Below are 16,426 nucleotides of genomic sequence, written 5' to 3' on the forward strand. Positions count from 1 at the left end.
AGAGTATTTAGAAAATTGAAATAAAGTTTACAGAATATTCCGTGTAAATTGTATTTTGCAGGAACGCCATAAACCATAATTGGAGATGTAAAGGAATGGATTCAGTAACGCAGCATAAACCGCTGACGAAGATGATCTGCACGTAAACTGAAAATTTCAATTAAAGAAAGCAAATCGAGCTGCAAAGTAAGTCACGTTTCTTAAAACAATTGTCTTTTCACTGTTTACTTTCTTCTTTGTTTAGTATACATATGGAAACAGATTAAGTATATTCTGATTGTCACATGAAGTAAATGTTACCTTTTGTTTTTTTTTTTATTATTATTTCCCATAATTAAATGTATAATGAAATCCACCGCATAAATAGAATATATATCATTGGTCAGTTCAAATGACTTACAAACAAAAGTAATTTTCTTTCCTATTTGTTTCTTTTTTCGTTGGAAGAAATGCCTACTTCTTAAAATAATAGAGTAGAATAGCAGATATATTTTTTTCTATAAAATTAATTTGTTTTCATTATAAAAGTATCGAGATTGTTATTGTTATGGAAACAAAATAACAAACATTTCGATTTAGGAAAACAAAAATAAAAAGCATTTTTTTCAGTCGACCCCGAAATTTTTTTCTGTACTAGAGGAATTTGATTTTTTTAACACTCACACTCATACTTTATACAATAGATTATGCTAATAGATAAATAAAAATATAATAATGTAACCAATAAACCACTTGCCACGGTACTTTTAGATGATTTTTTTTTTAAAATTATATATGGATATATATATATATAATGCCAACTTCATTCTTCTTGACCCGTACATTGTAGTTGACAAACATACAAATAGGCTACATAAAAACTGAACGTATTATTATTATTGTTATTATTATTAACATTAATGTGAAAATTATGGGGTGACTTAGACTGCTTAGCAGGTATTTTCTTCTCCTCGTTATTTTATCTCTTTAAAAAATCACGGTAGTCTACTTGAAACAACACAATATTTTTTAATACATAACGTTGATCATTAGTGTCTCAAAACGCGAGACAACATACATAGTTATCATAAATTTCGCGAAGTACCAAGATCACAATATGACAATGAAGCACACACATACACATATATGTATATGTATATATATATATATACTTATTTATTTTATTCTCACTGTCTATAACTGTCAACGAAATTGGTAACCTTCTTGACTTCTTCTTCCATTTCGTAAACATTCGACAGTCTTAAGGAAGGTTCTTCTTTGTGCTTTTAATAATATGTCCGCACAGCACACAAAAGGATTACCAACTCACTTTCTTTTCTTAGTGACAATAGTATCTGTGTGTGGAAGGACAAATAGAAAACACAGCATTAGTGTGTTTTGCTTTATCGTTCCTCTCTTATTTTCAAATTCAATCCACATTTAAAAGATCACTATCACATTAAATAATATATATATAGAGAGAGGTATATATATTATATATATATATATCTTTTTTATATATAATATATATACACATTACACCACAACACACACACACTTAGCACTATAGCATGACAAGAACTTTACAAAAATGTTTCTTTTCGTTCGTTTTTTTCTTCTTATTTTCCTTCCTCTTTAGAGAGCACAACTACAAAAATCGGCGATCGTCAAAATCACTGCCTGACATAAGTACAGTATTAGGTACCGTTGAAGAATCTGGAAAGGAAAATTAAATTGGAGTTCTGTCAGTGAAGCATTATCAAATTTAACATATAAGACGAACGTGCACAAAAATATCAAAGTAATTCGTTTGTTAGCTGATTTTCCAAAATAAACTGACGTATGAAGAATCATTATATATAAATATCTTTATTTCAACCTGAAAAATGTTAATCAAAATGTATCTCGAATCAAAATTGTCAAAAATTTCAATCTGTGCTCCATAAATCTAAACATGATTAATAATTTATGATAATTCCACACAAGGAATCAGAACAGTAATTTTAAATCACATAACTGATGCATTATGTAATCTCCGAATAAGAATAACCAAATTCATTTTGGGACAACTTTTTAAATATGTGAATCTCTAGTCAGGACTGCGGCCATAGGAGGTGTCAAAAGAGCTAGATGCTTTCTCTGGCTAGCCAGTTTTCTACCATGGGAAATTTCGATCTTAGGTGGCAAGCAAAGAAGTTCGCAAAGCTTACTTAGTAGGCTTTTTGGAGTTTATAACAATTTATTATTACCCTCATTTCATATCGTGTTTCAACATACGTTTATTTTAATCTTGTTGTTCGACTTGAGTAGCTTTTCTTCGAAGAGAACATGGTTCATTATACATTATTATCACGGTTGTTCTTCTTTCATGTACTAGGAACTTTTTTTTTTTTTTTAACTTTGTCTGTTCGTGTAAAGATCTACATTAATCTTGTATGGCTTAAAACATAGCTGCTAACGCAAGTACCTTCAACACCATGAATTTTTACATATCCAGCACCCTGCTTGCTCTTGCTACTGACTTCCGGGAACTTCACTGAAACGCCTCAGGCATTTATTCCAAGTTGTCATCAGATACACGAGATCGAACTGGATGCTTGTCTTTACATAAGCATCCAGTTTCCACAAACTGTTGGTATTACCTTCATTATGTTATTCTTGTGTGGTGTGACTTTTTACATTGTGCATGAGCTAAAGCTGTATTGCAGTTACAGATCTGGACAGCTTAAAACGGAGCCCACAAAAAGTCTTTTATCTTGTAACACTAGCTTAGAAACTAGTCCTGCGGTCCAGCATTAAGCACAAGAAGTGAACTGCAAGCAGTACATTAGAAATTTGAACGGTTGCTACTTCTGACAGTATGGGTTGTGTCCGTGTAACGTGAAAAATAAAATGTTATTAACATTTGAAGGCGTGTATTCTTTTTTGTATGACCGACCTGTACTAGAAAACAATCTAATCATCACGGTTGAATTATTTAGGCCTTTGTCAAAATATAATTCCGGCCAATGCCTTCTTAAAAGTGTTATGCGTAACATTTATTTTTCTCTTCTTGCTAGTGCATATGTATAATCTAGGTTAGTGCGTTCCCTAAAAACGATCAGTCCATCATACGGTGCTTGAAACCGAATGAAGCAACCTCCTCTCAGCAGCCAAACAAGTTAACTGGAAACTGTAACACAAGTTTCGTCTTTTTTTTTTTTTTTTTTTTAAATCTTGGCGTGAGGTCTATACATACACATAACCAAACTTTGATAGGACCGATGATGCTTCGGTTAAACCGGAATAAAAGTTTCTTGATATAAAGTACTGTATTCTTGATATATTTTCAGCGTGAAAAGACGTTGTTGGCAACATATGATGCCTTCAAAACTAACATTAGAACTGGGCAGTACTAAACTCAAGCCATACGACCAAAATAATGAAGTTTAATTTGTGAAAAAAATTGATATTTTATTTTGGTATTTCTTTGGTAAATGCTTTTCTTTTAGTAATTCGGTTAATCGAGATTTGGTTAAACGAGACTCTACTGCATATTTGATTTGTTTACTTTGGCAATATTTCTTTTAGTAGAAGAACTATTCTATTCGTTCACTCCTGCATATTATGTTTCACAAATAATATTAAATATAACTGTTGCTAACAATGGTAATCTCTAGTTCGATTACATTCTTAATTCCACTAATGTTCATATGTATTTTTTAAAAGAACATTATAACGAACTATCCTTGGTATTAAGAATGTTAGGAAAGAAAAATCAGACAGATAGAATAGTGTAATATGTGAAATGTAGGCGGCAAGAGGCAAGGGCGGCCCTGTTGTGGTTTCCAAGGGGGGGGGGGGCAAGTATAAGCGACGTTTCAAATACAGTTTCAAATTTTGCTGTAACTAATGTAAAAATTCTATTCGGTTTTTGTTATTCTGAAGTACAATTTCCTCTAGGGGGGCAAGCGCCCCATCTTGCCCCTCCCCCCGCGATGGGCGCCCTTGGCAAGAGGTTAAATAGATGCCTTTTTGAGCAAGTGTGACATTCTTAGATTGATCTGAAAGAATCGAAGATCTTCGAAGAATTTAATTTATCAACTCAACTCATTGATGATAAGTATTATTTTTTAATAGCGAAAGCCTCCTTATATTTATTCCTGTAAGAATAAGACATCATTATGCCATTTTTATTTTATTGTCATTTTATTTATTTATTTATGTATTATCGTTATTATTTTATTATTGCTGCTACTACTTATATTACATGGATGATGCTATGAAAATGATATGAAAATTGATATATCAGTATATACGCAAATGAAAACTGCTATATCGGTATCAACTTTATCAATACACATTCATTTGCCTCCTGCCATTTTGTTGTATTACTGGTCGTGGTCTTGTTTAAAGTCAATGAATTCTCTCAACTATGCTTGACTTGTAAATACTTGTAAAACGTACTCACCGATGACGTGCCTGCAAAATCAGCCCTCAAAATTATTTCAGGAGAGGAAGTCAAAGTATTCGTAAAAGTACTTCTCATGTTGAAAGAAACGTTTTGAGTCATTGTATATAAGGACAAATAATCCAACGTCGTCAAATCTGGACCAAAGTAACCTAGACAAAGGTTGGGATTTTGTCATTAATAGCTTCACTGAAAAGTATGTGGCTCACAAAAATTTGATTTAGAGTCTGGCAACAATTCATACGTCGCAATGGCTATACGAAGTCTTGTAGGTAATTCTTATTTTAAAACAAATTTTTGTGTTTTGAAGTGTTCCCCGCGAATATAATAGCTAGTCAGTTTATTTTAAACCACCTTCTACTAAACACACTTTCTTTTAAAGGAAGACATGTCTTGTGTGCTGTGAATTCATGGTATCTAACTACAGTTTTTCGACGTTCGCCTGACGAAGGGAGCCGAGGACTCCTGAAATAATTTTTGAGGACAGATTTTACACGCGCGGCATTGGTATGTGTGATTTGTTTACTAGAAGATATGCCAGACTCCTACTTGTATATTATTGCTATACTTTAGTGTTTTAATTATTTATTTCGACCTGAAAATGGACATATGAGATTTGAAATGTATATTTAGATTGTACGGTAATCATTAAAAAAAAAAAAAAAACTGCTTTATACTTTACGAAACATGACACGTCAGGCATTTCTTGAATACGTCAAATTTCATTAAGAGCTTATTATGTTTAACTAAGTTTATAAATATACCATAGTATATAAAGCCAGTTTCAGCTATCTAGTTCAGTTAACATATAATATGATACACATAACAAATAGAGAACCAAAGCTCCTTCGTGGCTAGGCGGTTAGCGTACGTGCCTTTGGCGTGGAAGACCCGGGTTCGATTCCAGGCGGGAGCTCATGTGGTTCGGATTCCACGTTAAGCTGTAGGTCCACGTCTCATACAGCCTCGCTGCGGCAAGGAACGCTAAAGTAAAAATCATATCAAATCAAATCAATAGAGAACAAAAATAAAGGACTAACTAAAATAGTATTTTTTTCTTTAACTTTTTTCTCTATTGATCAGTCAATTATAAATAATCACAATCAATCAATATGTAACAAACACTCAGTAATGCTCATCATAAGGAAAAGATGAAAAATTAATAAAAATGCTTAGCTACAAATACATTAGGCAGTATGAGAAGAACACACATTTTTAAAAAAAAATTCTATTTGATGTCTTTATAAAGAAACTTCATTGATCTAGTCTACCATGTTATAAATGTTCATTTGAAATTATAGTGATTAAAAAAAAAAAAAAAGCCCATCTTACAAGCATTAATCATCCGTAATATGTTGACAAAATTTATTGAATAATTTGGTCTATTAGTAAGTGACATTTGAAATGTAGATTATCTGTAACGTTGTTAAAATATAAATTAATTTTCCTTCTTTCTTTCTTATAAAGAATTACTCATACACTTGTGTGCTAATTCACAAGGCTTACTAGACACATCGGACAAACTATTAGTCAGTTTCTTCTAAAACTAACATCGGTCAGTACCTACCACTATAGTACTGATAACACGTGAGTAAATTATCTATCACTGCTAATGCATGAGCACTGCACTTAACTGGAATGGTTGTGACACTTGGTTTTATGGAAACAGTTCGTCAAGATGATCCATGCCTAGACGTGAGAGAGGCAAAAAGGAGCCTTTGAGTTTGGGCATGCCCATGGACACGTAGTAAGTGAAGTTGTCTGATTTCTTGACTTATCCTGTCCAATGTGCATACAGAAAATAGTCTAACACGTGTATGAGTGCAAAACTGCTTCAGAAGTGTGAATGCAAAAATATCCAATAAATACAAGGTATCGAGGAGCATTTCACTCGCAGTATGTATATTTTGTGGTTGAAGCTGGAACAGGTCCTGTGATGGTATGGGGTATTCTTCATATGACTTGCAGGGTGTCTACTGAGTTTCATTTTCAAAATTCCAATATATTTCCAGTATATTCAGTATAACTAACAGCAAAATTCCAGTACCTAATACAATGATTTTTTAAAGTTCTTTATAAATAATCACACTCTTAATTATTTCAGGTTTGTAATTGTTTTACCATCAAAAGAATATTTTAATAAATTTAGTTAACCTTGATTTTTTTAAATACAAGTGATTTTTTAACATTTTTAAAGGGCCTTCCAACTCTCCTCACAGCCCTCCACTCCACAAATTGCTTTAAATGTCTAATTACAAAGTATCACATAACACACACTGTGTAAGTAAATAGTTCTTCAGTAGATTCTGTACCAGGCTTATTCTATCAAGTAAAGAAAGTAAAAACTTGTTCTAAATAATAAGTCATAAGGCAGATATATACATGTTTGTGAATTATTAATTATTAATTCACAATGATTATACCTTACCCTCAAAAGGTACACGCATTTAAGACAGTATCTTTTTTTTTTAACTTTTCACTTCCTTTTCCAGTTCTTCTGTTTCTTCCTTAGCACTCTGCATAATGCGTTTCTTCAATTCTAATTGTTTTATTTCTTCTGCTGCTAACTTTCTTTTGGCTACATTGTTATCTACCCTCTTTTTATATTTTTCTAAAGCTTCATTTCTCAATGTTGATGGATTTTTGGACTCATGAATCATCATTTTCGAAACACTAATAGCTAATACCCCACCAGCTGCCGATCCTGTATCATACACCACAAGCTATGCAATCAAGCTATTTTCATGAAGATTCTCTACTATGCATTCTTTATTTATGGGGAAACCTCTTTCAATAGCAGCGGTGCCGTGAAACAAAACCAGCACTTTTTGTATGAAATGGATCAGTTCTTTGGAAACATTGTGTTGAAAATAGGCAATGCTTAGAAAATGGTCCAATCAATCAGTTTTGGGATGAAAGTTGTTTACTTCTTCCTAAGATGAGAAATCTAAGTAGTCTAGTTTTGGAATATCAGCTTCCTCACTCGATAACTGATTTCTCTCAACAATAACTTCTAATGCAGTTGTTACCCTGTAGGTCTTAATAGACGAATTGGTCATAATTCTAGGATTGAAGCAGCTGTCACCTCTAAAAACTTGAAAGCAAGAGGGCTTTTGACAAAATACTTATGCATATATCATCAAGGAATTCTATGGTCTCCATAGAACTGAAGAACTTTCCCATCTTTTATTGCCTTACCTTTTAAAGCTGGATCTGGGACTGCAAATCCAATGTCAACAACACGAAAGGTCTTCAGATTTTCTGTCTTCTTCAAATCAATTCAGAAAAGTTTCTTACTAGTATTTGCCGACTTCAAAACCTGACTCTATAATTTTTCCCAACGGGTGTAGAAGCACAGTACTCAGATCAGTGAACATAAAAGGCAAAGAGGACCATTACTTTGATAGTTGGAGAGATACTGATCTAGTTCAAGAGAAAGAGAATCACATGATTGCTAACTAGGAGCAGGTCATTTCTTGCAAAACGTTTTATAATTACAAAGCATCAACATAGTTCTTAATATGTGGCAGCATTTCCACAGCTCTTTCAATAACTTCTGAGTTTTCGACTCATCTGATAGGGCGAAACTTCAGAGGAAAGATATATGACCCTATTATGCGTTTCTAATCTGCGAGTCTACTTGGGTAGTTCTTGAAGTAATACAGAGAGCGCAAAAATCTGTGAATGTTCCATTCGGAGTTGTGCACCGTTTTACATGCACCATGAATAGTATGCAAGAAGCACGTACCCAAGTCCAACAGCTTCGGATTTGAAGGTGAATCATCCAAGTGCTTCTTTAGGTCGTTTGAAAACTTCAGGTTTACATTCGGCCCGTCCATTGATACTTGCATCTTTTTCGCATTCAAGCCAGTGTCTCTCAAGTTTTGAAAAAATGTCATCAGAAGGTCCTCAGCGGTAACATGACCTAACAATACGGACGTAAAATATCTTGTTTGAAGTAAGTTTCCGTCCCAAAATCTAATAACTATATCCATTTGATCCATCTGAGCGACAGAATTTAAACTTTCATCAAAAGAAATACAGAAGGAAAGCCACTCTTTAATCACGTTTGTCAAAGTACGGACCCAGTCATGGGCGCCCGAAAGGGAGGGCAGGGTGGGGCCCAATCCCCCCCCCCCCGGCTCACGAAAATGTATTACATTTCTTAAAATTTTCTTCAAACAAATAAAAAGTACCAAACGTAATAAAGCAACCAGGGATTTGAGCTCCCCCTCTAGAAAGTTTTCTTCGGGCGCCCATGGACCCAGTCCATATGTAACTAGACATCCAAGTTTATCCTTGTGCATCTTGAACTTCTTCGCAATTTCGCTGACAGGAACCATCACTTTAAAAAGGTCACTACAAATGCCAGCACTTCTAACAAAAGAATGGGTCATAACTTGATTAATAGCTTACTATATTTCTGCAGTAATAACTTCATCCTTGATGATAAAATTGTTAAGAGTACTTCTAGGCATAACATAAGTATTGAATGTCCTGTTATCAATAACACAAGTATGTTCGTTATTAACAATTGAAGTTCGCACTTCAAAAAGGTCAGCTTTCACTGGACCAGAGTTTGTAGTTGATGGAGCAGCATTCACAGGAACAGAGTCTGTATTGCTTCCTTGACAGGTATCATGTGATTTTTTTTTTTTTTTTCGAACTTGAACTTACTCTTTCAATAAGCTTTTTACTTTTGACATGAGATCGAATTGAAGACACTCCCATGTTGCTAACATCAAAACTGGTTATACACAAAGAGCAATACTCTTTATACTTATCATTTTCCAACCCTTGAAGCCAATTCTAATCTGAATTTATTGTTCTGTCTAAGCACTCATCTTTGAAAGAAGTCTTTCCTCTTATTTTACTCATTGTCTCTGAGAAGATAAGTGCAACACTAATGTAAGTAAGGAAATAAATAGCAATGGATACAGTATATTATATATAAAATATACTCAGGGCTACAAACTAGCTGTAGAGTTGACAAAAATGTTGAAATACTGACTACATACCTGATATTACTGACATAAATCCTCATTTAAAATATGTAGTAGGCTCGGATATAATATAAAGACTATAATAACAAATCAAATAATTAACTGATTTTAAAATTGGCCACCTTCTCTCCATTAAGCAGCTATGAAAATTAAAATTCGATCCTTAAATGACAAAGGAACGCGATAAATAGGTAATGCTGTGCTATCACCGAAGCCCAGAGAAAGTCATCGATGCTCGGTCCAATTCCCTTGCTTCCTTTTTTAATGTATAATATAAAAACAAAGATGTACGTACACAAAAATGTGTACTGCATTGTGTACGACAAAAAAAAAATAATAATAATAATAAAAAATAAATAAATAAATAAAAATAATAAATAAATAAATAAATAAATAAACTATCAACACTTCGTACACTTAAAAAAATATTTCTTCAAAAATCAATAATTAATGCGGCCTGCAACGAAAAAAAAATAAAATAAAAAAATAAATTAAATTAAAGAAGAATAGTGCTATTAGTTTCCCATCATTAGGCATACTTTTACCGACTTTACTGACTAGTTTACAGCTCCCCGTATACTGTACTTGAAGTATTGCATGTGATATAATGCATCCATTGTTATTATACGTGAGGTACTGAAAAGAAAAGAAGAACGGAAGCTGAAAACGATATTAGTAGAGACGTGGGAGTTAGTGACTACGTACTACAACGACAAGAGAGATGATGTCACGTTTTAACGTCAGATCGTTGAGTAAAATCACAATTTATTATTTCAGTACCGTACTGTGCTGTATTGCATACGTATTGTTGTTCTATAAAATCACTTTTTCATCACCTGAAACTTAATTTCACTACTTTCATGATCCTTTGACTGATAACCCCAAGTCATGACTTTCATGGCCCGTAGACACCCTGCTCGGAGGCCAGATACAGTGAGCCAAGAGCACTATTTGTATTATCTAAATGCATTATTAAGTTATATTATAACTTGTTTAAATAATTGTATATTATTCTATTCTAGTTATAATGCAAGATTGTAATTACCCAACAAAAATACAGGGAAGATTATAAAGAATGATAATATTTGTATATTTCATAATTTTTCCAGTATGTGGATCAAAATTCCAATATATTTCAAGTATTTCCAGTATCAAAATTAAATTCCAGTATAATTTCAGTATTTCCAGTATCAGTAGACATCCTGACTTAGGCCAACCAATTGGAAAGGACCAACTGAATTGAGCCAATATATCTATTTGGACACTCTCAATTATTGTGTTGGCATTTCTCAGGAATCTGAAGTGGATATTCACATCTCCCAATGTTAACAGGGTTTGAAATGTTTGTGCATGGTTTCAGGAACATCCTGCTGCACATGATTTTGCCTGCAAAGATTCCGCATTTAAATCCAATTGAAAATTTGTAGCATTATTTCAGCAGCGGTTGACACACCGAATAGGAATCTCGTACTTCGCTAAAACTACGTAATCTACTTGCAAGTGAATGGATTCGTGAAGTGACCTCTAAACAGAATTCAGACGGTTATCTATGCAAGAGAAAATGTTACCAGGTATTAGGTAACTTCTATGAGGCGTATAAATATTTATTATTATTATTATTATTATTATTATTATTATTATTATTATTATTATTATTATTATTATTATTATTATTATTATTATTATTATTATTATTATTATTATTATTATTATTATTATTATTCAGTGGGCTTATTTTAATTCTCCCATAACAATATCTGTGATTTTTTAAAATGTTAGAGGGTCCAGGACGTTATGTACATGCTCTGTCATTCTAGTATGTACAGTGCGTTATGCTTTGATATACCAAGCAAATAACCTGCTAGATTAGAAAGATTATCAGTAACAAGAATATTTTTAAAAAATTAAACATTCTAAAATGCTTTTATACTTTTCTGATGAACTGCATACGAATTTTGTATTGTAACTAGCCGAAGGCTAGTTATGTTGTAATTTCGAATCAGTTTGTTTGAAAACAGTTTTTCGTTGTGTTTAAAAACCTGCAAGTTATACGACGAAAGAAGATTCTCCTTATTGCAATATTTTTATTGCCAATTTTGGAGTCTAATTTAAACACAAAAAAATTCTCGAATTAGCGATATTGAAACAGTTTTATGGCCCTCTGAAAAAAAAAAAAATCTTCCAAACAGTGAATTTGATTATATGTGAATATGATGATGTCTAGTGATTATACAGGAAACCCAAAGTAGGATTATACCTTTTTCTTTTTACGGTAAATAGTAAAATAAAAAAAACATTTTCCTCTTTTTCTACTGTTGCTAAAATTGGGATTAATGGAATTGAGCCTTCGGTGTTGCTTCTTACGTTCATTATCATGTCTAAAGAAAAACAGAGTATCATTCACATATCTCTAATAAAATCTCAACATTAGAATTTTTAACTCATAGTTACTCTACACGTTATAAACTTTTATATATTGAAATTACAATATTTTTGTACATGATACAATGGGTTTCTCATTGCTACTTCTTTTTCATGTTTGTGAAAATCATTTCCGAATTGAAATACATTACAGTAATAATTTTGTTATTTTTATCTGTCTGGTAGGTAGACATCTTGGAATGGACCAATGGTTGCAATAAAGAACCAATGGAATTATGATGCAAATGAGTTGAAGAGTGTATATTAGTAAATCTGAAGCCAATTTCACTGCACTTGCGTTTAGAAAAGAACCGACATTGTTTAATCTGCTTCTCATTATAAACTACATATTTAAAATCTCATACAGATTTCGGAAAATATATTTGACCAACCGTTTAGCTGATCAATTATCCGGATGTTTCTTATAACGGTGATCAATGACCTAAAAGAGTTATTACCTTGTGGTTCTTGTTTTGACAATCCATAGATGTTAGGGTAATACGTGCGTGAATTTTTAACCGAAGCACCGAAAACCGGCAGATATAAAGTAGAACTGAGAACTAAAAGTGCAAAAAGCGAAAATGTTGAGAAATCCTAAAATGCGCACATATCTGGCATTTATAATAATATAATTCAGACATCTTTACACGATTACCGCATTCTACAGAATCTCTCATCTGATACTTCAACGTGAAAAATGATGTTTACATTTCTTTGACTTTTACATCGTTTACCTCATTGTCTTCAATTATTTATTAAAAAAAAAAAAAGTTTTAGATGACCATACGAAGATATGATTAAAAGTTCATGTAATGATAATCTGTAACACTTATGGATTCCCAAAGATGGAAAAAAAAAAAAAAAAGTAGTATAATCCGCTTAGCCTTATAATTTCTGATATGAAAGATCGTTTTTTAGTAGCTAAATAGTTAGTTAAACATTTTTGTAAATTTATATAAGATTTTAAGTATATTTTACAACAGTAAGAGAATTAAAACTACTTTTTTTATTTATTTTTACTTATTTATTTACTAACGCTAATACATTTAACATTCTCTAGATGTAGCTAATACGTACTCTCTAACATCTTCGTATCCGGCGATTACATGCACTTGTTCTTTATTATCTCACTACAAAATTTCTATATTCGAAATAGATTAACTATAAGATTTCTGCCTTCGAAATAGACTAAATAACTGTCACTGCCTTGTCCAATATGTAATGTACTTCAATTTGGAAATTACTTTTATATACAAAGGAACAGGGCCTAGTAATAGGTAATCCGTAATTTTTTATTGAGTTTTTAAAAACTTTTGTTAGCTACAGTTTTGTTAAACAACACTGCACAGCTGTAAGCTTAAAGTACATAATCATGAAATTCGTTTGGTCTAAATTTCAGGGGCAAGCAACTCGTACATCGAAGAAACGAACAAAACTGTTGGTGAATTGAGGTGATCGTGATAGTAAATATGGTGTGGGCAAGATGTGTTACGGGAAAGGGTCATATACATATATTGAAGGTAGTTCAACCATTGAGAAGAATCTCAGATGTTTTGATGAATCTAATGAAGGTTGAAAGTGATTTGATCAACGTAGATCAATATTAAGATGTAAACGTAAATTGGAAAATGGCTACAGAGCTAGTCACTATATAGTGTTGTGTGCATGTGGTTCTTGCATGAGCTAATAATAAAGTAAGAAGATGATGTATTATTGATGTTATGCTTGTTTGTGAAGTTACGCTTAAGTCATCTTACAGGCTAAGATTGTGTTACCAGTACTCATATATAAGAACACTATTACCGAACATCAAGAACTAATCAGTCAACAATTGTGCGATTTTCTACACAAACTCTTCTCAAACTATCCCTGCAGTCACTTGTTAACGGAAATCGTAAAAATGTTATTTTACTTACAAGACAAGACATAATTTACAAATAAACGTGATCAAACTGAATCTAAAACGCGACATGTAATTCCCAAGCTTATATGTACGTTTCATGTTTTCCTTTCTTCTCGTTATGTTTCACCACAGTACAGAAGGAATAGATGAGATGGTAATATCCGTGTACTCGAGACTCAAAGTATTATGGTCATTTACATTGTAGGTTGAAAAGTAAGGGGGGAAGGAAAGGAAAAGGCATGATATGAAAAATCCTCAGTCAAGCTGGCCAGCTCATGTATCAATGAAATCTAGGGTTCTCAAGGAATTAACTCTGCTTTCGATGATCCGTGGTTTTTACGTGACTTATTTTCCAGTTCCATTACACATTAAAATACTGTATCCATGGTAACTGATAAACATTAGAAAACCTAAGTCGTGACTATAAATATACAAACTATTGTGTTAACTTCTTTCAAAATATTTTTTCTGTTCCACCAAAATATGTATCAAGAAGTAGCTGCTCAATTATCAACAAAATACATATAAAATAATTACAAAACTATACAAAACATTAAAAAGATATCTCCATATTGAACTTCATTAAATAATAATAATAATAATAATAATAATAATAATAATAATAATAATAATAATAATAATAATAATAATAATAATAATAATAATAATAAAATATTATACCCTCGTAATTGAAGCACTATGTCCGAAAGTTCGATTTACTTTCCCAACATTTTCCCCTGTCCAGTTTTTTTTTTTTATTTTATTTTATTTTATTTATTTATTTTTTTTAATCACTCTATATCACAAGAGAACTTCTACGTCGATTTCGTAGGCCCTGTCAGCTTCACTGTCAACCTCTTCGGCCACCATCGACTTCATCGTCGACCTCCTCGGCCATCATTAACCTCCCATCGAGCTCCTCACCAATCTCTTCGGCCACTAGCGAGTCCTGTTGATCCTTTGTCGACCTCCTAGCCGCTCTCCTCTGCCACCATCGGTTTCCTGTCAATCCTCTGTCGACTTCCTTGGCTACTATAGACTTTTTCGCTGATTTGCTTGTCCATCATCGACTTCTAAGTTGCCCAAAACGATCTTTACGTTGACCACCGTCTTCTGCGATCTTATTGATTTCAGACCTAATCGAACTTCTTGTCGATCTTCCTGTCCTCTCCGTTGATCTTTTAGTCAAAGATTTAAACATTAGCAAGCGTAGGTACGCACCACTTTCTCTGCTTCATTGATAGGCATTAAAAAACCCAAGTCGTGGCCAATTGTATATAAACTATTGTATTAACTTCTTCGTGGCTAAGCGGTTAGCGTACGTGCCTTTGGCGTGGGAGGCCCGGGTTCGATTCCCGGCGGGAGCTCATGTGGTTCGGATTCCACGTTAGTCAGTAGGTCCACGTCTCATATAGCCTCGCTGCTGAACGGGACGTTAAACTCAAAATCAACTCAACCCAATTCTTCCAAAATGTAACTTCTGTTCCACCAAAGTGCATATAAAAACGTAGCTTCTCAACTATGAACAAAATACACATAACATACCACAAAATTAGTACAGGACGAACCTATCTAAAACATCAAAAAGATATCAGATAAAGATCAGAAAGAAAAATTGACATTTTGTTCAAAATAGGTTCCAAAGCTGGTAATAGCTTGAGGGAGAGAGAGCGAGAAAGCTTGTAATGATGGTTACAACATGAGAGGATCTTTTACACTTTGCTTAATTTCCAGGTCACCAAACAGAACGGAAAACAGTTTGCTATAGTTATTTTTGGTGTTATCAAATAATTATAAATTATATTATTCAAAGTTTTACGAAATTAGGATGCGAAAACCATATGCAGCTCCACTAGAAACGTAAATTTAAAAAAATCTATTCATCCATTTTTTTTTTTTAACTAATTCTCTTTTTAGTTCAGACGTATATGAGGTGATTTGTAATGGTATGTCAAAGAGTAACGTCCATACACATGAAGCCAAGAGTTATTTACCTGTTTTTGATCTTTCTAGTCGGTTTAAAACGATGGATGATGCATTTCAGATGGTCTACCAAGCTACTGAATCATTATTGTTCACTTTTCTGGATGGTTGATGCTTATAACATTGATCTTCTTATTCTGCAAGGAAATGTCACTGCAATTTTCAAAATGAATCAGTTTGATTTATTCATTTACTTGATTATTTATTTCAATGTTAGTATGCCCCTGTTACATTTTATAATGTAGTTTTACCTTTGTGTTTTCTGTTAATATTGTTACCCTTTTCTGATGATACGCAGAGCTACAGTAGTGCTTGAAACAAAAAGCTCGTTTATTGACTGACCGTAAGTTGTTATAATTGGAAAGCAATAGAGATAAAAGGTATCTTACTTTCTTTTAATCTATAATTGATTTCCTCTACTTGAGTCTATAAGAAAACTATACATAAATTTGAATTATTATCCTTGTGCAGCTGTAAGCAGAATGAAATTTTATTTAGAGAGAGGATAGTTTTATTTTAATCTTACCTGACCGTCTGCATCAAAGATAAGAACGCTAAGCACTCAGCTACAACTTACGTCAAGAGTTTTTTTTTTTTTTTTTTTTTTTCGAAACAAGAATATTTCCTTCAACTTCTAGCTATAAAGAGCGTGGTAATAGAAAGTCCATAGGTAATGTTGCTTATAAG

General features: G+C 32.8%; 1 protein-coding gene across 6 annotated transcripts in view; it reads right to left on the reverse strand.

The window, feature by feature from the left end:
• Window positions 1-301: 301 nt before the first annotated feature.
• Fs (Follistatin) overlaps window positions 302-16,426 on the reverse strand; it is a 593,437-nt gene continuing 577,312 nt past the window's right edge. For 3 of the 6 annotated variants that reach the window (XM_081747802.1, XM_081747815.1, XM_081747798.1), the window contains 2 exons: window positions 4,430-4,581; window positions 302-1,695 (listed from right to left, as the gene is read on the reverse strand). In XM_081747802.1, coding sequence (XP_081603928.1) covers window positions 1,615-1,695; window positions 4,430-4,581 — 233 coding nt within the window. In that variant the 3' untranslated portion in view covers window positions 302-1,614. Of the gene's footprint in view, window positions 1,696-4,429; window positions 4,582-15,750; window positions 15,893-16,426 lie in introns of those variants that run through there. The other 3 variants (XR_014129674.1, XR_014129685.1, XM_081747809.1) reach the window with 3 other exon arrangements.

This window comes from Thermobia domestica, chromosome 2, assembly GCF_964235325.1.
Source record: "Thermobia domestica chromosome 2, izTheDome1.hap1.1, whole genome shotgun sequence".
In the NCBI taxonomy this organism is placed as follows: Eukaryota; Metazoa; Arthropoda; class Insecta; order Zygentoma; family Lepismatidae; genus Thermobia; species Thermobia domestica.